This window comes from Nannospalax galili, unplaced genomic scaffold, assembly GCF_000622305.1.
Source record: "Nannospalax galili isolate Female #2095 unplaced genomic scaffold, S.galili_v1.0 scaffold668, whole genome shotgun sequence".
Classification (NCBI taxonomy): Eukaryota; Metazoa; Chordata; class Mammalia; order Rodentia; family Spalacidae; genus Nannospalax; species Nannospalax galili.
In genome coordinates this window covers 1,462,869-1,487,412 of record NW_008358090.1, presented here as the reverse complement: position 1 = coordinate 1,487,412, position 24,544 = coordinate 1,462,869, and the positions used below count along the sequence as shown (strand labels likewise).

The 24,544-nt window shown below is 40.9% G+C and overlaps 1 protein-coding gene across 3 annotated transcripts in view; it reads left to right on the top strand.

The window, feature by feature from the left end:
- Meiob (meiosis specific with OB-fold) overlaps positions 1 to 24,544 on the top strand; it is a 45,928-nt gene that overhangs the window by 18,190 nt on the left and 3,194 nt on the right. For 2 of the 3 annotated variants that reach the window (XM_029557750.1, XM_008856266.2), the window contains exons 4-13: positions 131 to 262; positions 2,509 to 2,581; positions 5,737 to 5,932; positions 7,760 to 7,860; positions 9,131 to 9,183; positions 9,271 to 9,366; positions 14,179 to 14,277; positions 16,042 to 16,195; positions 18,369 to 18,552; positions 21,489 to 21,575. In XM_029557750.1, the coding sequence (XP_029413610.1) occupies positions 131 to 262; positions 2,509 to 2,581; positions 5,737 to 5,932; positions 7,760 to 7,860; positions 9,131 to 9,183; positions 9,271 to 9,366; positions 14,179 to 14,277; positions 16,042 to 16,195; positions 18,369 to 18,552; positions 21,489 to 21,575 (1,175 nt within the window). The remainder of the gene's footprint in view (positions 1 to 130; positions 263 to 2,508; positions 2,582 to 5,736; positions 5,933 to 7,759; positions 7,861 to 9,130; positions 9,184 to 9,270; positions 9,367 to 14,178; positions 14,278 to 16,041; positions 16,196 to 18,368; positions 18,553 to 21,488; positions 21,576 to 24,544) is intronic. The other variant, XM_029557751.1, reaches the window with a different exon arrangement.

Sequence of the window (24,544 nt, the reverse complement as noted above, 5' to 3'; positions counted from 1 at the left end):
TCACTGTATAGACCAGGCTGGCTACCATGCCCAGCTAAATAAACATTTTTTCTAAAGTAATTTTCAAATTCATTTTCATTTCAAATTCATTTCTAAAGTCATTGAAATATAAACCTTGGTTTTTCCTTAGATATTGGATCAGAAAGATACACTTTTAATTTCACCATTCGTGATTCACCAAACCATTTTGTGAATGTATCTTCCTGGGGCAGTGAAGATTACATCAGATCACTGTCTGACAGCTTTAGAGTTGGCGAGTGTGGTAAGTTAGTACTGATTTTTGTTTGTTTGATTTTTTTTTTCTCTTTGAGGCAGGGTCTCCCTCTAGCCCCAGCTGGCCTGGAACTCAATAGGTAGACCACACTAGCCTTGAACTCATGGAGATCTGCCTGCTTCTGCTTCCTGAATGCTGGGATTAAAGGCGTGTGCTAGCGTGCCTGGCTGTTTGTGTGGTTTTTTTGGTCTTTTTCTTTTTGAGACAAGATCTCCCACTAGCCCCAGCTGTCCTGGAACTCACTATGTAGACCAGGCTGGCCTTGAACTCACAGAGATCCACCTGCCTCTGCCTTCTGAGTGCTGGGATTAAAGGTATGCTCCACCACGCCTGGCATGGTTTTTTATTTTTTATTTTTTATTTTTTTATTTTTTTGAGACAGGGTCTCCCTGTAGTCCCAGCTGACCTGAACTCCCTATGTAGACCAGGCTGGCCTTGAACTCACAAAGATCCGCCTGCCTCTGCCTCCCGAGTGCTGGGGTTAAAAGCCACCACACCTGGCTGTGTTTTTTAAGACAAGGTCTCACTCTGTAATTTAGGCTGACCTCCAACCAGTGGCGATCCTCCTGTCTCAGTCTCCCAAGTGCTGGGATTACAGCCAAGTACTACTACTAGGTGTGGTGGTGCATTTTTTTAGTCCCAGTTTGGGAGGCTGAGACAGGCATGTGAGATTGAGGCCAGCCTGGTATACAGGGCAGCTGGGGCTATGGGGAGACCCTGTCTCAAAAAAACAAAAAAAAATTTTTTAATTTTTTACGTATATGTTGTGCCTGCATGTTTAAGTGCACCCCTGGCATGCAATGCCTGGGGAGACCAGAAGAGGGCATTGGATCCCTTTGAACTAGAATTAAGAATGATTGTTAGCTGCCATTGGGTAATGGGGAAGTCTCAACAAAATATAGTTTTTCTGTTTTTAACAAAATATAGTTTATATTTTGAAAACAGGTCTGGTTTCAAATCACAGTTCCAATAGTTATTTATACTATGGTTTTGGGAATATTTCTTTTCTTTTTGTCTTTTTGAGACAGGGTCTCCTTGTAGCCCCAGCTGGCCTGGAACACTCTATGTAGACTAGGCTGGCCTCAAACTCACAGAAATCCTCCTGCCTCTGCCTCCCAAGTGCTGGGATTAAAGGCATGTGCCACCATGCCTGGTCAGGAACATTTCTTAATTTTGTTGGATCTCACTTATGAAATAACACTATTAGATTTTTGTGAATGCTAAGTAAGGAAGGATGACTAGTATAAAGTATAGAACTCTGCCAATCAATAGATAACAGCTCTAGCCTAGACAAAAAACAAAAGAACATGCATACCAGTTTTTCTTTATGACAGAAAAAGAGGAAGGAAAGAGTAATACAAGTAATTAAACTATTCTTTTCCAATACTGTGGTACCAAACAGCCACTTACTCACATTAATTATGCAGGGCTTAACCCTATGTACATAACCATGTGGACCATGTATGCTTTAGGGATGTGGATAGTCTGTCCTTAATTTAATAATAAGGTCATTGAACATGTAAACTATGAAGACAGAAAACTTTGCAAACTTCATTGAGCCTAGTCCAGTTACAAACATTCTGTGAGTGAACTCCAGAACATTCACTGTTTAGAGAGAGAAACTTCAGTATTAAAATTTGTTATATGGGGCTGGAGATTCTATTGAGAGCACTGACTGCTCTTGCAGAGAACCCGGGTTTGATTCCCAGCACCCACATGGTGGCTAAGAACCATTCGTAACTACAGTTGCAGGGGATCCGATGCCCTCTTCTGACCTCTGTGAGCACTGCACAACACAGGTGCTCTTACATGGAGGCAATATACTCATACACATAAAATAAAAAGATTAAATAAAATATTTTGAAAATGTTATAGTTCCTGGTTGTGAGGATAAATGAGATAAGGAATTGTTTGTAAAGTTAGATGTGGAATGAAGGTCAAGTAAATATTTGTTTTATTGAAGGGCATGTTGTAATCAAGTCAAATGTTGAATGCAACTAAATCAATAAAATATTAGTATGGGTCACCAGTTGAGACTTAAATACAAAGCCCTGGAAATGATATGTGAGGCCAACCTGATGGCTGCATTTCAGGATTCCATTTCTCACAGTGACATGAGAAGATGCCTGTAGAAGATGGATCCCAACAGTGTGAGGGTCATTGCTATGCATACTTAGTTTTGATGAAACTTCTGATGGGTTTGTGATGCCACCATACTTTGCCCTTTGTTTTAGTGAGAATTGAAAATCCTCTGATCCAAAGAAAGGAAATAGAGAGAGAAGAAAAGTTTAGTCCTGCAACTCCTAGGTAAATATCTGTCCGGCCCCAAGACCAACAATCTTTTTATTTTTTTATTTATTGTTTTTTAAATTTTATTTATTTATTTATTATTTTGTGGATGTATGTAAGTGCACCCATGTTGTGCAGTGCCCACAGAAGTTAGAAGAGGGCGTTGGATCCCCTGGAACTGTACAGATGGTTGTTAGCTTCCATGTGGTTGCTGGAGTTTGAATCCAGGTCCTCTGTAGGAACAGTCAGTGCTCTTAACCCCTGAGCCATCTCTCCAGCCCGAAGACCAACAATCTTTATGCTAGAATGGTCATATTAATAATTTTATATCAGATTAGCAGTGCGCTTACTAAAGTTTCTCTGCTTCAATTTGAAAAATAGGAGTTGAATTCTCTATTACAATATTTATCTTTTAGATAAATGAGATAATTTATAAGATATTTAATAGAGTGACATGTGTAAATAGCTTTGTTTTTAGTAATTTTCCTTTGGTATCTATGGATAATCGTATCAATCATATCTGAGGCCACCAAAGTTTAAGGGTACTCGTCTCTTGTATAAAATGGTGTAATATTTGTATGTAGCTTAAATACATTCCCCTATATTTGAAATAATCCCTACCTATAATGCTGTGTAAGTGCTATGTGAGTAGTTATACTATTTTTTGTATTAGTTATATTGGTTTTGGGGGTTTTTTTGGGGGGCTCTTTTTGAGGCAGGGTCTCCCTGTATCCCCAGCTGTCCTGGAACTCACTATGTAGACCAGGCTGGCCTTGAACTCACAGAGATCTGCTTGCCTCTGCCTCCAGAGTTCTGGGATTAAAGGCATGCACCACCACGCCTGGCATATTGTTGTTTTTTTTTTTGTCCTTTTTTGAGACAGGGTCTCCCCCTAGCCCCAGCTGGCCTGGAACATGCTGTGTAAACCAGGCTGGCTGGCAGAGATCCACCTGCCTCTTCCTCCCAAGTGCTGGGATTAAAGGCATTCGATATGACGCCTAGATTATATTGGTTTTTTTAAAATTTTATTTATTATTGTTATGTGTATGTGTATATTGCTTGCATGTAGGTAAGTGCACCTGTGTCATGCAATTTTTGTGCAATGCCCGAGGAGGTCAGAAGAGGCTGTCAGATCCCCTGGGACTGTTACGGACAGTTGTTAGCTGCCATGTGGATGCTGGGATTCGAACCTGGGTCTTCTGCAAGAACAACCAGTGTTCTTAACCGCTGAGCCATCTCTCCAGCCCCTATATTGTTATTTTTTATGAAATGTTTTGACCCATGCTTGTATGAATCTATGGATGCCAAATTGCAGAGGTGGAGGACTAAATGTACTTTGAGTCAAATGCTTAGATTTGCAAAAACTTGAGTCCAGTTACATTAAAACTAAACAGAAGAAATATAAATCCTGGAATATAATTGTATACACACACACGCACACTCATACACACATATAATTTTGTGTCAGGGTTTCATTCTACTCATACTCCTTAATCATGTTAGGCCAGGTTCCCTGGAAGCAGAACTTGAGAAAAGAATAATTTGCAAGTGGCTTATTGAGGGAGAGCTCTCAGGAGATCACTGCAAGGGTGGGTGGGGCAGGGGAGAAGCTGAAGCTGGAGCTCAGGAGAAAGCTCTGGAGTGTGACTGGCCCCTTTGAACAGGACTCTGAAGAGAGCGGCAGGGCTATGCCCTGCGTTAGCCACTGGCTGTAGTCCTTCCCTTACCAGTCCTCCCAAAGTGGGAGCAGGGGAGGGGACTAACTGGTTCTATTCAAGATCAATTCTATAGCAGTTGACTCTGCTAGTCTATAAAGGGCTCTAGCTGAGCACAGCAGGCTGTTGCTTGGACATGAATCACCATCCTTCTGCCTGTTCCTCCAGTCTTCACTCATATCAGACTTTCAGACTTGTCTCTTTGCAGCCACAGAAAAGGAGCACCTTTCTTTTTCATGAACACCTGGACTCATTCTGCACTAAGAACTCTTCCCTTCTAGTCTCTCTGCAGTGAACATTCTTTTGTATGCTTCAGTATCTCCTTCTTTTGGTCATCATGTCTCAGCTTGCTCAGCTCATTTGTCCTTCCCATCTCTGTAGTAACCCTTCCAGTCACCAACAAGGACTTTTCTCCCTTCTCAGTATTATAATCCAGATCACATCCTGAGATGATTTCACATATGCAAACTCATGAGATTAAAGGTCTTCTTCACACTGTTTCCCCATGCCTAGATTAGAGTCTGGCACATAATTGATTCTTAGTAAATCTTTATGGGAAGGGGGAGGGACTTTGGCAGATGCAATGACTGTGAAACTACCTGGCATTTTCTAGATTAGCTAATTTTTAGGTTGAACCACAAGAAATTGCTGACATTTAACAATTTTTGCCTGTTTTATACCCTAATAATCTGACATGGCTGGAATACAGGGCTAGTGCTGTGTGCCACCAGGAGAGGAATGAAGGGAGAAGCAGGGACAGATCTCACACAATATTCATTTCTCAGCAGTGAGTAGACATAGAAAAATCTTTGAGTTGGGAAATAATATTCCATACTGTGGTTTAGGAAGATCATCTGGACTGCATTGTGAAGACTGAATTATAGAGGAAGCTGAGACAGGAGACCAAGGCAATGTTTTGGAAGAGAAGTAATACTGTGAATAACTAAGGCAAAGCAAGAAGGAGGAAGGCTGGACTAGAGTGCTGTGAAGGAGGCTTTGTCAAGATGGGAAGATTGGGTACAGGGAAGAGAGAACCTCAATTTAAAAACACTATAATAATTCTCCATCTATTCACATACAGTGCTGCAGAAGTAAGCAAAACACAGTTCTTGACCTTAGGCACTTAGCAACCAGGGTCATAAGAGAAACAATGAGACCTTGGGTTTTTAGAATCTCCTAAAGTTTTAGAGTACTTTTATAATCCTGTTTAACATGATATAACATCAAATCTTGGGAAAGGTCCTACAACCATGATTAGAACTCAGGGACGCATTAATTAATTCTCAACACATGTTCTTAATTGCAAGAACATTATTTCATTGAAGAACTAAAGACCAAGATAGAGATACATTTTTTTCAGTTTTTATTTATTTTTATGTGTATGAGTGTATTGCCTGCATGTATGTAAGTGGTTTTCTATTAACAATCATTTAACTATTTTGTCTTTTGGTGATTTAGTAACTTTAAACTATTGCTCAGTGAGAATCATTCAATGGTAAAAGTTTGCTCCAGTTATGAAGTGGATACCAAGTTACTTTCTTTGATGCACTTGCCTGTTAAAGAATCTCGAGATTATTACTCATTGGCTGACATTGTTGCAAATGGACACAGTCTTGATGGGAGGATTATTAATGTGCTTGCAGCTGTGAGATCGGTAAGTCAGTAAATTGAAGCACTGGCAGAGCTGCAGTAATTTGGCAGGATACTCTAGTCACCTGATTTGTGTTTGGAATGAGGCAGTCAACAGTACCAACTAGCAACTTCTTTACCTTGGTATTAAGAGGAATTAAAAAATAATAAAGTTTCTCATGAAAAGGAAATTAGCATTTTGTCTGTGAATCCCTAGCAAAATAAAATCATACTTGATTGCTAACTGTGGCATACACTACTGTGCATATAAATGATCCAGAGAAAAATCATACTTGATTGCTAACTGTGGCATACACTACTGTGCATATAAATGATCCATTAGGTATGAGACCTATCTAAATTGAGTTAAAGACATAAATAGAAAGGATAAGCTTTATTGATGTGAATGGACAAGATGTTCTTTGAACAAGTCAAGGAATCACTTGTGTGCATGTGTTCTCAGAGTGGCTCAGAGATGGAAGAGGGCTGAAGACCCTCTCGACTGCAGTGGGGGCTGGTATGGCATGGTGCTGGTGGAGGACACAGTATTCACTGGGAATCAGGAACATGTCACCTTCTGTTACCTCAGCATCTGTCTCAGTTATTTTGACAAGCTGAACTTAATAGTTTAACAGACAAAGGCACTGCACAAAGGTTTAGAGGTGGACTTCAAAAGTAAACTTATTGGGGTTAGAGAGATGGCTCAGCAGTTAAGAGCATTGGCTGCTCTTGCAAGACAACCTGAGTTCAGTTTCCAGCACCCACATGGCAGCTAACAACCATCCTAACTCCAATTCCAGGGGATCCGATGCCCTCTTCCAACCTCTGAGGGCATTGTATGACATGAATGCACTTGTATAAATGCAGGCAATACACTCATACATATAAAATAAGATTAAAATAATATTTTTTTTGTCTTTTTGAGACAGGGTCTCCCTGTAGCCCCAGCTGTCCTGGAACTCACTATGTAGACCAGGCTGGCCTTGAACTCACAAAGATCTGCCTGCCTCTGCCTCCCAAGTGCTGGGATTAAAGGCATGCGCCACCACGTCCAGCAATAATAAATATTTTTTAAAAAGTAAACTGGTTGGGGGTGTGGCATCATGGTAAAACTCTTCCAGTTATGTGTAAAGGCCTGGTTCAATCCCCATCCCTACCACCACCAAACCCTCCCCCCCAAAAAAAACCTATAAACCTTCATAAAGTAAAGCACCTCTACACCTCCATGCCAGGCTCTGTGCTAAGCCATGGAAAGACATTTATGCCACAAGGGGGCCTGTCTTGGAGCATTTGTCCTGGCATTTATTTATTTATTTATTTATTTATTTATTTATTTATTTATAGTATTATTAATATTTTTGAAACAGGCTCTCACTGGGTAGTCCTACCTGGCCTAGAACTCAGAGGCCCACCTACCTCCACCTCCTGAGTGCTGGAATTAAAGGTGTGTGCCGTCGTGCCTGGCTACTTTTATTTTTTTGAGACAAAGTCTTATTATTTAAATAGCCCAGGCTGACGTTGAACTCACAGCAATACTCCTGCCTTACCTTTCCAAGTAATGGTGGTTTGCTACCATACCCAGCTATTGTGGTATCTTGACAAACAAGACTCTTGTTTCCTTTTTGAGCACATATGTCTGTGTCATTCTTCAGAGTGTGCATAATTTACAAGTTTAGCTAAATACACCTAGTGTAGGCAGAAAGTACATTCAAATCTTCAGATATGTATTTGTGGTTCTTGTTAATACTACAAATTTCATGCTTAAAAGGAAATATTTGATTTTTATATCAGCAAATATTTAAGTACCTCCACATTTATAGAAGAGGAATAATAATTTCCTTCAATTTCTAAGGTTGGGGAGCCAAAACACTTCACAACTTCAGATCGAAGAAAAGGCCAGAGGTGTGAAGTTAAACTCTTTGATGAAATAGAGTCTTCTTTCACAATGACATGGTAACTTCCCATATCTGTTACTAGGACATCTGCTCTTATTACTGAGACAGAACACTTTTCATTTTATCAAAAAAAGATTTCATATCAAGAGAGGTGTAATGACAGGAGATAAGCAACATCTGAAAAATAAACTCTTTTGAAGGCTGAGGTGTTTTATATACCGTCTTAGATGGCAATAAAATTGGTTAGAGGGACTGCCCTGTGAAAAGTTTTATTGTTTTGTTTCGTCACTAATTGTGGTTTATTGGGGTCCACTGAGCAAGCCAAACATTTTGACATTCTTTGGTACCCTGGTGAAAAGCCCTGCAGGTTATGACTCCCAATGCCTGAGTACCAAGGAAACAGCCTAAAAGTGCCTTCTTCCCATCAAGTCCCCTGAGCTATATATCTGTTTGGGAGAACCAACTGTAATGGCTGGAACTTTTTTTTTGCTTTTTGAGACAGGGTCTCCTTGTAGCCCCAGCTGGCCTAGAACTCACTGTGTCACTGTGTAGACCAGGCTGGCCTCCAACTCACAAAGATCTACCTGCCTCTGTCTCCCAAGTGCTGGGATTAAAGGCGTGAGCTACCATGCCCGGCATTAATGGTTGGAACTTTAAAATTTTTAGACTTTGAGCTGTTCAGTTCTAACAAGGCTTGAGTGGCCAAATACTGGGTAAATAAAAAATGGGTACAGCACCAGGTGTGATGGCACATGCCTTTAGTTTCAGTAGTCGAGAGGCAGAGGCAGGTGGATCTCTGTGAGTTTAAGGCCAGCCTGGTCTACATATTGAGTTCCAGGCCACCTGTGGCTACAGGGAAACCCTGCCCCAAAAAGACCAAAGGAAAAAAAAAGAAAAATATGAATATGTGCTAACAATTTATCACATTGATGTTGAGTATGCTGTCTTAGATTGGTAGGGATGGCTCAGGAGGTAAAGGCATTTGTCATGCAAGTCTCAAAACCTGAGTTTGATCCCAGAACCCACATAAAGGTGAAAGGAGAGAACTGACTCCGACCTTCACATATATGCTGTGGTATGTGTGTGCGCGCACGCACACACACCCACACACCCACACAAGCAGCATACACACAATAATAATAAATAAAAAATTTTTAAATTATGCCATTTTAACTTCTGTCTTTGGCTACCTGGAAATTTCTAACCCCAGCCATTAAGACAGGCTTTTTTCTGTTTAGCAGGTTCTTGGGGGGTGGGGCTATAAATAATGTGTCACTATCAGATTTTTTTAATGTATTCACTTTTTATCACTTCTTAAACAAATGCAGTTGGGATAATGAGTCCATTCTACTTGCACAGAGATGGATACCACAAGAAACAGGTATTATGATTCTATGATTGTGTTGATATTATTTGTCATTTTTATCTCCCATGTATTAATTTTTAAAATGACTTTTTCCCAAAACAGTAATATTTGCCTCAGATGTGAGAATAAATTTTAACAAATTTCAGAACTGCATGACAGCAACAGTAATCTCAAAAACCATTATCACAACTAATCCAGGTAAAAAACTTTTCGTTTGTTATTCTGTTGGAAATGACTATGAACATATGCCAATATTTACAATGTATTTAAGAGTGAAAATGCAGCATGGATTTTTAAATTTTTATTTTATGTATATGAGTGTATTGCCTGAATGTATGTAGGTGCACCTGTACACCTGTGGAGGTCAGAAGAGGGTGTTGGATTTCCCCTGGAACTGGAGTTAAGATGGTTGTTCTCTATCATGTGGGTGCTGGGAATTAAACCTGGGTCCTCTGCAAGAACAACCAGTCCTCTTAACCTCTGAGTCATCTTTCCAGCCCATACCTTCAATTTTTGGGGGGTCTTTTTTTGAGACACAGGGTCTCCTTGTGGCCCCAGCTGGCCTTGAACTCACTATGTAGACCAGGCTGGCTTTGAACTCACAGAGATCTGCCTGCCTCTGCCTCCTAGGTGCTGGGACTAAAGGCATGTACCACCATGCCTGGCTACCTTCAATTTTTAAAAAGCTGTTTACTTCATAGTGGCTGAGAAGCAGAAAGGTAGTTGGGAAGACACCCTCCCTTCAGTGATTCCTCTAAATAGGCCCTACCTCCTAGTAGACCGTTGAGCTATGAATTCATCAGTAGAATCAGGGTTCTTATGATCTAATCATCTCTCAAGAATATCACCAGCTAGGACCAAACCTCCTACACATGAACCTTATATAACCAAACTATAACATAATTACCTTTTATGGTGAAACATAATCTTAGCACTTTTCAAAAATGCAGCACAGGGGCTTATGGGGGGACTGCGCTGGGCTCCCAGGCATGGGGTGTGCTCACTCTCTGTGGATCCGCAGACTTCTCTGGGAAGCAGCGGCTCCGGGAGCAGCAAGGCGGGTCCACAGACTTTTCCCACCGGCTGCTTCAGGTCCGCGTCTCTGGTGCTGGCGACAGCTGGTGGCTGCCGCAACTTCTCTGATGCTGAGAGCTTACTCTGCTACTGGAGCATTGTCCAGCCAGAATCCCATCTCTATTCCACCCGTGTACTCTTCCTCAGGATGCGAGGCTCCTGGCCACTGAACCACGCAGGGAAGGAGTACGGAGCCGGTGAAAGCTAGTGTGTCCGTGGGTCGGTAACGGAGAGTGCTGCCCTCCAGGGGGATTAGGTCGCCGGTACACAAGACTCAAGGCTCGGCTCAGTCTGTGCTTACAGCTTTATTCTCTCTGGGACCCAAACTCTGGGACCCAGTCTCTGACCCAATCTCCCACTATTAAGAGAAGGCTAGGATATTTTATACCATGGGGGTAGTGGTAAAAGCTTTGGCTGTTAGATGCTTTGTGAGACATTCTATTTACATGTGGAAGTGGATTTCTGACACACTGCTAGATTGCTGGTGGGCATTTGTGGCGGCCACTTCAAAAGGAGAGACAGGGAAGATGCCAGGAAGACACCCTGCTATGAAAGGAGCCCGCAGCACATTAATCCCGAGCTGCATGAGCTGTCCGGTGTGAAGGGACTTCCACTTTGCATAACAGAGGTCTCCAACAGGGGCTCAGCAGCTAAGAGTACATACACATTGAGCAGCTGGCAACCACCTGTAACTCTTACTTTGGAGAATTAAGGAGAGACAGGGAAGATGCCAGGAAGACACCCTGCTATGAAAGGAGCCCGCAGCACATTAATCCCGAGCTGCATGAGCTGTCCGGTGTGAAGGGACTTCCACTTTGCATAACAGAGGTCTCCAACAGGGGCTCAGCAGCTAAGAGTACATACACATTGAGCAGCTGGCAACCACCTGTAACTCTTACTTTGGAGAATTTGACACCCTCTTCTGGCCTTCATGGGCACCTGTACCTATGTGCATATAACTTCCCCCCACCACATATGTATATAATTAAAAATCCTTTTTTTTTTTTTAATGAAGCTAGGGGTGGTGATACTTGCCGTTAATCTGCACTTGAGAGTCCTGGTCTACGTGGCCAGCTGGAGCTACAGGGAGACCCTGTCTCAAAACAACCACAAAACACAACATTGTACTGTAGTATTATTAGCTATAGTTGCTATGTTAGACAACAGAGCTCTTGAATTTATTTTGTTAAGGACACAAATTTAGCAGAGAGTTATTTATAAAGGTGTTTAAATTTGGATGCGTAGGACTGGAGAGATGGCTCAGTGCTTGAGAGCAATAGTTGCTCTTATAGTAGACCTAGGTTCAGTTTCCCAGCACTCATATGGCAGCTAACAACCATCCATAACTCCAGTTAAGGGGCTCTCATGCCCTTTTCTGGCTTCTGCTGGTATTGAATGATATGGATACACTTACATGCAGGCAAAACACTCATATGCTTAAAAACAAACAAACTTAAGTACTTATTTAAATCAGAAACTTGTTTCTAATTTCCTGGACAACACTTACCTTGTAAAAATGAAAAACCTCTAAATGGCTTAGGTATTTATTCTAGGATGTTACATTTTTTTTACATTTCCTCTACCTTGAAAGTGTTCATTAGAGTGGGAATTCTGCCCTCTCCACAGACAATCTGAGTTACACTCTTGTCAGGAGGTGTTCATTGATTGAATTGCTATAGCCTGCTTCCCTGAACGTTGAGCAGCATCAGTGTTTTAAAAAAACATTCATTCAGGGCTGGAGAGATGGCTCAGAGGTTAAGAACATTAGCCGTTCTTGCAGAAGACCCAGGTTCAAATCCCAGCACCCACATGGCAGCTAACAACTATCTGTAACTCCAGTTCCAGGGGATCTGACAGCCTCTCTGTCCTCCCAGGCATTGCATGACACGGGTGCACTTACCTACATGGAGGCAATACACATAAACATAATAAATAAAATATTTTTGAAAAAAAATTCATTAGTCTATCAATTTATAAATACTCACTGAATGTCTTTTATATGCCAGTTATATAGATAAATTCAATTCTTTCTGGAACAAAACAGGAGATAGTAGAAGGTCAAATGGGTGTAAGTTAGTCACTATGTTGGATACTGGAAATAAAATAATGAAAAGGCACAGTCCGTGCTCATGAGGAATTTACCCTTATCCTAAAAAAGAATGGTGATAAGATGTATATAATAGGAGCAGGAGGAAGAAACTCCTAACGCTGCTGAAGAGAGTTAAGAGAGTCTAAACATTTTCAGGACAAATAGTGGAATGTTTAAGTGGGCTAGGACAATTAAAAACAATTGTGTTGGACGCTGGGATTTTGGGCCCAGAAGGGTATTAGGATCTTGTGAAAACTCTTTCAAAAATCATATTCTTGTCTTCTGATACACCACTCAACTATTCCTGAGACAATTCATATTGCAATTTGAAGAGCAAAGCTTTAAAATAACATTAAGGAGGCCGGGTGTGGTGGTGCATGCCTTTAATCCCAGCACTGAGGAGGCAGAGGCAGGTGGATCTCTGTGAGTTCAAGGTCAGCCTGGTCTACATAGTGAGTTCCAGGACAGCTGGGGCTACAGGGAGATCCTGTCTCAAAAAGACCAAAGAAATAAATAAATAAAATAACATTAAGGGACAGGAGAGATGGCTCAGAGGTTAAGAGCAATGGCTGCTGTTACAGAGGACCCAGGTTTGATCCCCAGCACCTACTGGCAGGTAACAGTCATTCATAACTCTAGTTCCAGGGGATCCAAGGCCCTCTTTTGACCTCCCAGGGCACTGACGACACAGGTGCACTTACACACATTCAGCAACACACTCATACACATAAAATAAAAATAATAACAGTGTGCCTGTGGCTGCTAAAAACCACCCGTAACTCCAGGTCCAGGGGATCTGATGCCCTCTTCTGGCCTGCACCAGCATTGCATTCACGGGGTATGCTTACACACAAGCGGGCTAAACATTAAATAAATAAATAAATAAATAAATAAAATTTAAAAGTAAATGGAGGGCTAGAGAGATGGCTCAGTGGTTAAGAGCATTGACTGCTCTTGCAGAGGACCCAAGTTCGATTCCCACATCCACATGGCAGCTAACAACTGTGACTCCAGTTTGAGGGGAATCTGATGCCCTCTTCTGACCTCCTTGGGCATTGCATGACATGGGTGCATTTACATACATGAGACAATACACTCATACATATAAAATAAAAATAATAAATAAAGCTGGGTGTGGTGGGACATGCCTTTGATTCCAGCACTTGGGAGGCAGAGGCAGGCAGATCTTTGTGAGTTCGAGGTCAGCCTGGTCTACATAATGAGTTCCAGGTCAGCTGGGGTTACAGGGAGACCCTGTCTCAAAAAGACAATAAATATAAATAAAATTTTTTTTTTGGTCTACATAGTGAGTTCCAGGACAGCTGGGGCTACAAGGAGACGACCCTGTCTCAAAAAGACAATAAATAAATAAATAAAATATTAAAAAAAATTTAAGCTGGGCATGGTGGCACACGCCTTTAGTCCCAGAACTCTGGAGGCATAGGCAGGTGGATCTCTGCCTTCTGAGTGCTGGAATTAAAAGCATGCCCCACCCACCATACCTGGCAAAAAAAGTTTTGTCACACATACATTCTTCCTGATAATTTTATCCATTCATGCTTTTAAATTTTAAGAATTTTGTAGCTCACAGTTTATTATAAAGTTGCTCTTATAGTTTACAGTTTTATAAAGTTGTTTACTAGCAACATGAGGTATACATCAACATTGATACATTCAATCAATGTTGATTGAATTCGGGCTTGTATTGTTAATGGCTGAATAACAATCTGTTTGATTACATTTTTATGTGGCTTAACATTTTACAATTAAAAATAATTTGCAGTTATTTGTAGTAATTTAAAAGATAATTAACTTGCTTTTTCCTTATTATGAATTTTCAATTTAAGAGACACCAGAAGCTAATATCCTACTGAATTACATAAGAGAAAATAAAGAAACAAATGTGGATGATGAAATTGACAATTATATGAAAGAATCCATAAATCGTAAGTGACTGTCTAGGAAAGAGAGAGAGAAAAAAAAGAGAGAGAAACATGCTGAGAGTTTTTTTCAGTGTTAAGGGCCAAACCCAGGCCCTCATGCATGCTAGGCAAATACTGTGCCACTGAGTTACAGCCTTATTTCCTTTTTTGAAGCTTTTTTTTTAGTCTTTTTGAGACAGGGTCTCCCTGTAGCCTCACCTGTCCTGGAACTCACTAGTAGACCAGGTTGGCCTTGACCTTTTTTGAGTTTTTAAAAAGATTACTGGGCCCACAAAGTTTTGATTTGACATACTAAAACTAAAAAATACCATATTCTTACTCAATAACTGCTGTTATTTCCACTTTTTGGAGGGAGGTGGTTGAGACAGGATCTCGCTATATATATATGCAGGCCCTGGCTGGCCTGTAACTCGGTATGTAGACTATACTGGCCTCACAGAGAGATCCACCTGTATCTGCTTCCTGAGTGTTGTGATTAAAGGCATGCACCATCATACCTGGCTATATTTCCACATTTTAAAAAATATTTTATTGCTGGGCATGGTGGCACATGCCTTTAATTCCAGAACTCGGAAGGCAGAGGCAGGCGGATCTCTGTGAGTTCAAGGCCAGCCTGGACTACAGAGTGAGTTCCAGGCCAGCTGGGGCTACAGGGAGACCCTGTCTCAAAAAGACCAAAAAAAAAAATTATTTTATTCTATGTGTATGTGTGTATTGCCTGCATGTAGGTTAAGTGCACCTGTGTTGTGCCATGCCCTTGGAGGACAGAAGAGGCTGTCAGAACCCCTGGAACTGGAGTTATGGACAATTGTTAGCTGCCGTGTGTGTGCTGGGATTTGAACCCGGGTCTTCTGCAAGAACAGCCATTGTTCTTAACCGCTGAGCCATCTCTCCAGCCCTATATTTCCAAATTTTAAAAGCTAATTTAGGGGCTGGAAAGATGGCTCAGTGGTTTAGAGCACTGTCTGCTCTTGCAGAGGACCCAGACTTGGTTCCCAGCCACCCATATGGCAGCCAACAATGGTCCATAACGCCAGTTGCAATGGATCCACCGCCCTCTTCTGGTCTCTGCAGGCATTGCATGCATGTTATGTACTTAAACATACATTCAGGCAAAACATCCATACATATTACAAACAAATAAATAAATAGCTAATTTAGGGCCGGTGAGGTGGCTCAGTGGGTAAAGGTACCTGCTGCCAAGCCTGATGACCTGAGTTTTATCCCCAGGTACCACAAGATGGAAGAAGAGACTCAATTCCTACAAATTGTCTTTTAACCTCCACACGTGCACTGTGGCAAGTGTGTGCCCCACCCACCAATAAATTATGTAATACATGCCCCACTCTGAGGCTTGTCTTTGTACCTTTTTACTGCTATCATTTGCTTATCATAAATTCTTCATTTAAAGCCAGGCGTGGTAGCACACGCCTTTAATTCCAGCACTTGGGAGATAGAGGCAGGCGGATCTTTGTGAGTTCAAGTCCAGCCTGGTCTACATAGTGAGTTCCAGGACAGCTGGGGCTACAGAGAGACCCTGTCTCAAAAAGACAAAAAAAAATGATTCATTTAATGATGACTGATTTATCATTCTTTTTCCTTTTTATCTTGTGGTTTTATATAATCAGTTTAACATAGTAAATATATTTTTGTTGCTTTAGCCACTAAAATGTTCTTACTTAAACTTCATAGCTTTTCTATTTTGATATAATTCTTTGTAAGTCTTTGTAACATGTATAGAACTGTAATGTTTGTTTTTATTTTTAGTAAATACAATAGTTAATGTCTATACAGTGGAAAAATTGAAACTAAAGGCTTTGAAAAATGAAGGAAAAACTGATCCTGTCTATGGCATTCTTTATGCTTACATTTCTACACTGAACATTGATGATGAAACTACGAAAGTAGTTAGAAACAGATGGTAAGGAGGTATTGTTTTTAGCAAATCCATGTTTGTGAGAAATAAGTATTGTTAACAAAGTTAGACTCTCCAGTAGTTAAAGCTATTCTTTGCCAAACAGTGGTTATATGAGAGAAATGTATAAATAAGTGAACAATCCATCATGAAAAGTTTCCATGAAGAACTGTTTAGATTCAAAGATTGTAACTGAGAAAATGGGTGTGGTTAGAGTGCTTGCATAGCTTAAGCAAGACCCTGGGTTCAAGTCCAACATCACAAAAAAGAGAGAAAGAAAAAGAACTGACTTTTAAAGTAAAACAAACATATTTCTATATCCTAAAAAAATAGTATTGCCTGACTTTTAACTGGGATGACAAATTTGTCTTTTTGGTAGAAAACAGTTTTGCTTTTCATGTCTTAAGGCAATGTGGTGACAGTATTTAAATTTTTTTCAATGCATGATGCATCTGATCTCCATTCACATTCTTATTGCTTTGCATAGGAAATAACCCCTAGGAGATTTAATAACCTTAGTCAAATAATGCTTGGCAAGAAACATCTAAAATGTTTCTGTGAAAGTCCCTATGGATTTTTATAATTAATTTTTAAATTGAGATTAATTTTTTTTGGTCTTTTTGACAGGGTAGCCCCAACTGTCCTGGAACTCACTGTGTAGACCAGGCTGGCCTTGAACTCACATAGATCCACCTGCCTCTGCCTCCCAAGTGCTGGGATTAAAGGCGTGTGCCACCACACCCGATTTATTGAGATTAATTTGAGATTCACATGAAGTTTTAAGAATATAGAGATATTGGGGCTGGAGAGATTGCACAGTGGTTAAGAACACTGGCTGTTCTTGCAGAAGACCCAGGTTCGAATCCCAGCACCCACGTGGCAGCTAACAACTGTCCATAACTCCAGTTCCAGGGGCTCTGACAGCCTCTTCTGTCCTCCGTGGGCATTGCACAACACGGGTGCACATACCTACATGCAGACAATACACACATACACATAAAAAATAATAATAAAAATATTTTTAAAAAAAGAATATAGAGAGATTGAGGGACTGGTGAGATGACTTGCCAGTTAAGAGCACTGATTGTTCTTAAAGACTAAAGTTCGAATCCCAGCACCCACATGGCGGCTAACAGCTGTCTTTAACTCCAATTCCAGGGAATCAGACGCCCTCTTCTGTCTTTCATGGGCACTGTATGACATGGGTCCACTTATACATAAGCAGGCATGACAGTTATACACATAAAATAAATAAAAATAATTTTAAAAAGACTATAGAGAGGTTGAGCTTGTAAGATGGTGTACTTCTATAATTTCAGCACTTGGGAAGTGAAGGCAGGAGGAACAAGTAGTTCAAGGCAAACTTGGGCCACATGAGACTTTGCCTTAAAAAACAACAACAACAACAACAAAAAACTAAACCCAGGGCTGGAGAATGACTCAGCGGTTAAGAGCACTGGTTGCTCTTGCAGAGGACCTGGGTTCAGTTCCCAGCATCTACATGGTGGCTAACAACAATCTGTAACTCTAGTTTCAGGGGATCCAATGCCCTCTTCTGGCCTCCATACACATTATACACACATGGTGTATTTATATACATGCAGACAAAACACTCATATACATAAATTTAAAACAACAATAAATAAAAAATAGAAATAAAAAACCAGAGATGGAATGGGCATACCTGCACTAACAAACAGATGTGACCATATATGTGAGTGCTAGAATAAGCTCCAGCTGTTCTAAGAAAGGGATGGTGTGCTCTGGGGTGTAGGAAAGAAAGACTATACAGTGAAATAAGACAACTGAACCTCAGGGCTGGGCTGGAACTTGAGCAGAGGAAATGAGGCAGGAGAGTGAGTATGGAGTCCCCAATTTCAGATGAATCACAGTGCTCGCAATGAGGGGGGCCAAGTAGAAAGTGCATTTGCATTGTTTCCCCTGTGCCTCACATCCTACATGATTTGGTGGGTATTTTATAGGCTGACTCAGATGCTATGGTTTTCAGACAGGGGTTCAACATGTAGCCCAGGCTGGCATTGAACTTGTGATCCTTTCTCTGAGTCTCCTGAGTGCCATGACTTCTGGCTATGACCTTGAATATTAAAATATAATTCTACTAGATAAAATTTGTTACTTAGGATCATTACATTTTTACATTAACTGTTTTTTTTCCCAGTTCCAGCTGTGGTTATATTGTAAATGAAGCCTCCAACACATGTACAATTTGCAACAAAAATGCTCCTAGATTTAAATCTGCTTCTCTCAGTTTTGATATGCTGGTTGATCTTACTGATCATACTGGAACGCTCCATTCCTGCAGCCTTACAGGAAGTGTTGCTGAGAAAACTTTGGGATACACGGTAAATAGCAGAAAGCAAGAAACTTCTAGAAATACTTCTACTATTCTTAAATATTCTTTTGCAATATTCTTTTGTTGGATATTTGATAGAAATTAATCAGAGGTTAAGAGCACTGGCTGTCCTTGAAGAGGACCTAGTTTCATGAGTCAGTATCCACTGGACAGATAACAGCATTTGTAACTCCAGTTCCAGGGATCCAACACCCTCTTCTGGCCTCCATGGGCATTGCACACAGGTGCACTTACATACATGTAGGCAAAACACTCATACACATAAAATAAATAAATAAATAAATAAAAATTTAAAAATGGGGGCGCTGGAGAGATGATGGCTTAGTGGTTAAGAGCACTGGCTGCTCTTGCAGAGGACCCAGGTTCAATTCCCAGAACCTGCATGGTGGCTAACAACTATCCATAACTCCAGTTCCAGGGTATCTGATGCCCTCTTCTGACCCCCATGGGCATTGCATAACATAGGTGCACTTATATATTTGCAGGCAATGCACTCATAAAATAAAAAAATTTTTTAATTTAAAAATGGGGCTGGAGAGATGGCTCAGCAGTTAAGAACACTGATTGTTCTTACAGAAGACCTGGGTTCGAATCCCAGCACCCACATGGTAGCTAACAACTGTCCCTAACTCCAGTTCCAGGGGATCCGACCGTCTCTTCTGTCTTCTGTGGGCATTGCATGACACGGGTGCTCTTACCTACATGCAGGCATAACACTCATACACATAAAATAAAAACAATAAAATACTTTTAAAAATTTAAAGATGGGGCTGGAGAGATGGCTGAGCAGTTAAGAGCACTGACTGCTTTTGCAGAGGACCCAGGTTTGAGTCCCAGCACCCACATGGCGGCTACAAACCTTCCTTACCTCCAGTTTCAGGGGAATCCGAAGCCCTCTTCTGACCTCCACGGCATTGCACAACACAGGTGCACTCACATACATGCAGACAATACACTCATACACATAAAAAGTAAATAAAAAATTAATTTAAAAATTTTTAATTTTAAAAAATTTAAAAATGCCGGCCGTGGTGGCACATGCCTTTAATCCCAGCACTTGGGAGGCAGAGGCAGGCAGATCTTTGTGAGTTTGAGGCCAGCCTGGTCTACATAGTGAGTTCTGGTACAGCTGGAGCTACAGGGAGACCCTGTCTCAAAAAGAGAAAAAAATAATAATAATAAAACAAAAAAAATGAAGAGATCTTGGGAAAGGCAATCTTAGCTTACACATACATAGTTTTAATGAACTATTAAAAGATCAGCTAATTTTTTTCTTTTGGTTTAAAAAATTATTTTATTTTATGTGTATCAGTTTACTGCCTGCATGTGTATAAGTGCATGCATGTTGTGCAATACCCACAGAGGTCAGAAGATGGTGTCAGATCCCCTGGAACTGGAGTTATATATGATTGTCAGCTGCCATATAGGTGCTGGGAAGTGAACCCAGGTCCTCTGCAAGAGCAGTCAGTGCTCTTAACTGCTGAACCATCTCTCTAGCCCCTCTTTTGATTTTTTGAGCAAAGGTCTCCCTGTAGCCCCAGTTGGCCTGGACTTCACTATGTAGACCATGCTGGCCTTGATGTTAGAGAGATCAACCTGCCTTTGCCTTCGAATCCTGGGATTAAAGGTGTGTGCCACCATGCCCAGCTTAATTTGGGCCATTATGAATAATGAAAGGCCTTCAACAAAATGGAGGACCAAATATGATATTTTATATCGTCAATTACAATGAGTGAAATAAAATGTTGGAAATACTGATCAGCATTCAGTGACTTTCTAGAAGGAGGCTGTATTGATATTTCCTCCACTCAGCTGTGTGGTCAGTGCACATTCTCTCCCTGGTCGGTAGCTACAGAACAGCAGAGACTGTTGGAGACCGTCACAAATTTTATACTGTCAAAACCAGGTCACAGCAGGGCATAGTGTTACATACCTATAATCCCAGCACTTGTGAGGTGGAGACAGGAGGATCATGAGTTTGTGACTGTCCTTGACTATTTAGTGAGTTTGAAGGTAGCCTGAGCTACATGAACATGACACCCTACTTCCAAAACCACAAAATTCATGCCACTATTACACCAGTGGGCATAGTTTGCCAAGCCACATATATACTTGGTAGGTTGACTAGATTCCAAAGGATAGACCCACACCCAAGAGCATTTGAGAAACACAGGTTAGACTCTATAGGCCTTAAAAAAAGACAAATAAGCTCAGTGTGGTGGTGCACGCCTTTAGTACCAGCACTTGGGAGGCAGAGGCAGGAGGATCTTCGTAAGTTTGAGGCCAGCCTGGTCTACATAGCAAGTTCCAGGCCAGTTGGGGCTACAGGGAGACCCTGTCTCAAAAAGACAAAAAAAAAAAGACAAATAATAATAGAGGACATCCAGTGGGGGAGAAGTAAGTCGGGATGAAGAGGGGGTAGGGAGTCTGAATATGATCAAAATATATTGCATGAGATTCTCAACTCAATAAAAATATTTTTTTAAAAAAACAAAAAAATTAAAGGAAAAGAAAAAACAAATAAAATAGGGTTCTTAAACTTTCCATTAGGCTGGGTATGGTGACACATGCCTTTAGTACCAGCACTTGGGAGTTAGAGGATCTTTGTGGGTTCAAGCCCAGCCTGGTCTACATAGTGAGTTCCAGGCCAGTTGGGGCTACAGGGAGACCCTGTCTCAAAAAGACCAACACAAACAAACAAACAAAACCTCCAAAACACCAAAAAAAAAAACAAACTTACCATTAAACTTTGGCTCCAAATTCTGGCTTAAAAATTTTGGTGATAGCCTTTCATGCTTTATCTTTGCTATCAAAAGAATTGTGCTGTAATTACTGTGAGTAAAATCCAGTTCTAAGTATGTTTCAAGGTGTTGTAAAATGAGTTGTCTTTGTCTGCTTCAGAAATACTTGATTTTTTTTAACCAGGTAAATGAGTTTCTTGCAATGACAAGTGAACAGAAAACAACACTGAAGTGGCAATTTCTTTTGGAAAGAAGCAAAATTTATTTAAAAGTGAGTGCATTTTTACAGTAGTGTTATTGTATAAATTCAAACAATTAAAAATTCTACATGGGGTACTTTTTTTCTCAGAGATGAGGATTGAACCAAAGGCCTTGTATATGCTAAGGAAATGCTCTACCATCAAGCTGTGCCCCAGCATAGGAATTTATTGTCATTTATAATGCTTAATTCCCAGATGTACAGAAGGATTTGGCTGCCATAGATACAATGGAAAGGGCTGGAGAGATGGCTCAGTGGTTAAGAGTACTGTTGCTCTTGCAGAAGACCCAGGTTTGGTTCCCAGCACCAACATGGTCTGGGACAACTGTCTCTAACTCCAGTTCCAGAGGATCTGATGCCTTCTTCTGATCTCCCCAGGCATTGCACAACATGGTTGCTCTCACATACATGCAGGCAATACATTCATACACATAAAGTAAAAATAATAAATACAATTTATTTTTAAAAATCGATACAAGCCAGGCGTGGTGGTGCACGCCTTTAATCCCAGCACTCAGGAGGCAGAGGCAGGCGGGTCTCTGTGAGTTCAAGGCCAGCCTGGTCTACATAGTGAGTTCCAGGACAGCTGGAGCTACAGGGAGACCCTGTCTCAAAAAGACAAAAAAAAATCGATACAATGGAAAACAGGCATAGTGTAAAGGGAGTTACAAATGACACCAAATAGACCAGTAAAGAAAATGCCCTTTAATGTTGACTTCAAGACAAGGGAGCAGACATCAGTGAGATCTGGAGTCTCTCTCCCGCCCTGCCTACCTGTGTGGTACTACTACTCCTTTTTGAGTGAGGTAGTTCAATGCCTAGCTTCTGAGCTAACATAGATGTTTCACCCCTTCTTAGCTTATGCAACTCCAGGAAGTTAGCTCACTTCTCTCAGCCTGTATAGTTCTGTGATCCTACAACTGTGAAGGGCTAGCATTGGCTCCTGAGGCACTACCAACTCTCAGTGTTAGAGGTTCAGAGGATCTTAGTGTTGAAGATGTGGAAGGCAGAGGAATGGATGATAAGCACCTGGCCCCTTTCCCAGGTCACTGATGAGAGAATAGAGTCATTGAAATCTCCTTCCTGCCGTGCTTTTTAGTGTTTTCTCTTGTATTCCTAAAAGTTACTGAGGTCCAATTTATATATGCTCACATTTATTCTGTTAGCACTTAATATTGAGGAAATGCAAAACCATGTTCATGAGCACACATGCCATTAGTGGTCAGAGCAATGTATGTTCTCTTACGCTGTACAGCCTTTGAAAATAGCGGAAAATGGATGTGAAAAGGTCAGAACTTTGGTGTGATTCTGAAAGAAGTTTTGATCTCAGAGCTCCCACTGCAGCCCTTGGGAGTACTGTGTCTACTCCACTGCAGCATCACAGGCAGGCTGCACCATTTTTGTCTTTCTAGTGGCCTCAAGTTTATCTGAATAGGTTATAGACATGTAGTCAACAGTGGTTTCACCAATATTTCTAGAACCTGGATTTGAGGCTATAGTAACCATGGCAACTAGACACTGGGAGAGAAGTTAGTCATATGCTTCATGCCCACATTTATGTGGACATATAAAATACTGTCTGTTCCCTCATGAGGATACACTCATGACCTTATGAGTTTGATCACTTTAAACTCATGGAAATGTACATAAAAATTTCCAGACTTGCTGGGCATGCCAGACTTGCATGCCTTTGATTCCAGCACATGGGAGGCAGAGGCAGGCTGATCTCTATGAGTTCAAGGCCAGCATGGTCTACATAGTGAGTTTCAGGCCAGCTAGGGCTACAGAGAGACCCTGTCTCAAAAAGAAAAAAAAATTCCAGACTTGATTCAAATACATCAAATTGTCCTCAAGTAAAGGAATATTATATCTTCTCAAAGCATATGTTTAAAAGATTAGATTTTTTCTTTTATTTCACTTGAGATGGGGCTCCCTCTGTTGCTCAGGCTGGCCTGAAACTCACTATTGGCTGGGTCTCTCAGACTCAAGGCTATCCTCCTGCCTCAGCCTTCCAAGTACTGAGATTACAGGCATGAGCTTTTTGTGTGTATGGGAACTATTGATGTAACCCTAGACAAGGGTTCTACCAGTAAGTCATATATACCCAGCCCCTAAAAGACATTTAAGTCTAATTTTAAAAATATCTTGGGGGTGCTGGAGAGATGGTTCAATGGTTAAAAGCACTGACTACTCTTGCAGAGAACCTGGGTTTGGTTCCCAGCACCTACATGATGGCTAACAACCATCTGTAACTCCAGTTCCAGGGGATCCAATGTCCTCTTTTGACTTGTATGGGCATGGAGAGACACAGGTGCACTAACACACATGCTGGCAATATACTCATACTTACAAATAAAAATGATAAGTAAAATATCCTTTAAAAGATTTTGGGCAGATATAACATGATTATAGTACATGAAAATGCATGATAAAGATCAAAACAGAATATATGAGCCAGGTACAGTGACTTAAGCCTGTAGTCTACTTGGGAAGGTAAGGCAGGAGGATTGCTTGAGCGAAGGAGTTTAAGACCAGCCTGGGTAATAACAAATCATAAGATCCTGTCTCAAACAACTTACATTACTTGACAAATGTGATTGCATATGCCAGCAGGTATGGTGGAGTATATCTATAATCCCAGCAGTTGGATGATAGAAATAGAAGCTCATCTAACTCATCCTTGACTCTAGGGAGTTTGAAATCATCTTGGGCTACATGAGACCCTGTCTTTAAAAAAAGGGAGGGGCTGGAGAGATTGCTCAGTGGTTAAGAACACTTAGAGTGGCTACTTAGAGTAGCCAGGTTCAGTTCCTAGCACATGGCAGCTAACCTGTAACTCCAGATGCCCTCTTCTGGCCTCCACCTGCACTAACTAACAAGGGTGCACTTACATGCATACAGGCAAAACACTTATAAACATCAAATTAAAAACAAAAACAAAATAAAACTATGCCTAAACATATTAAACATTTTATTTCATT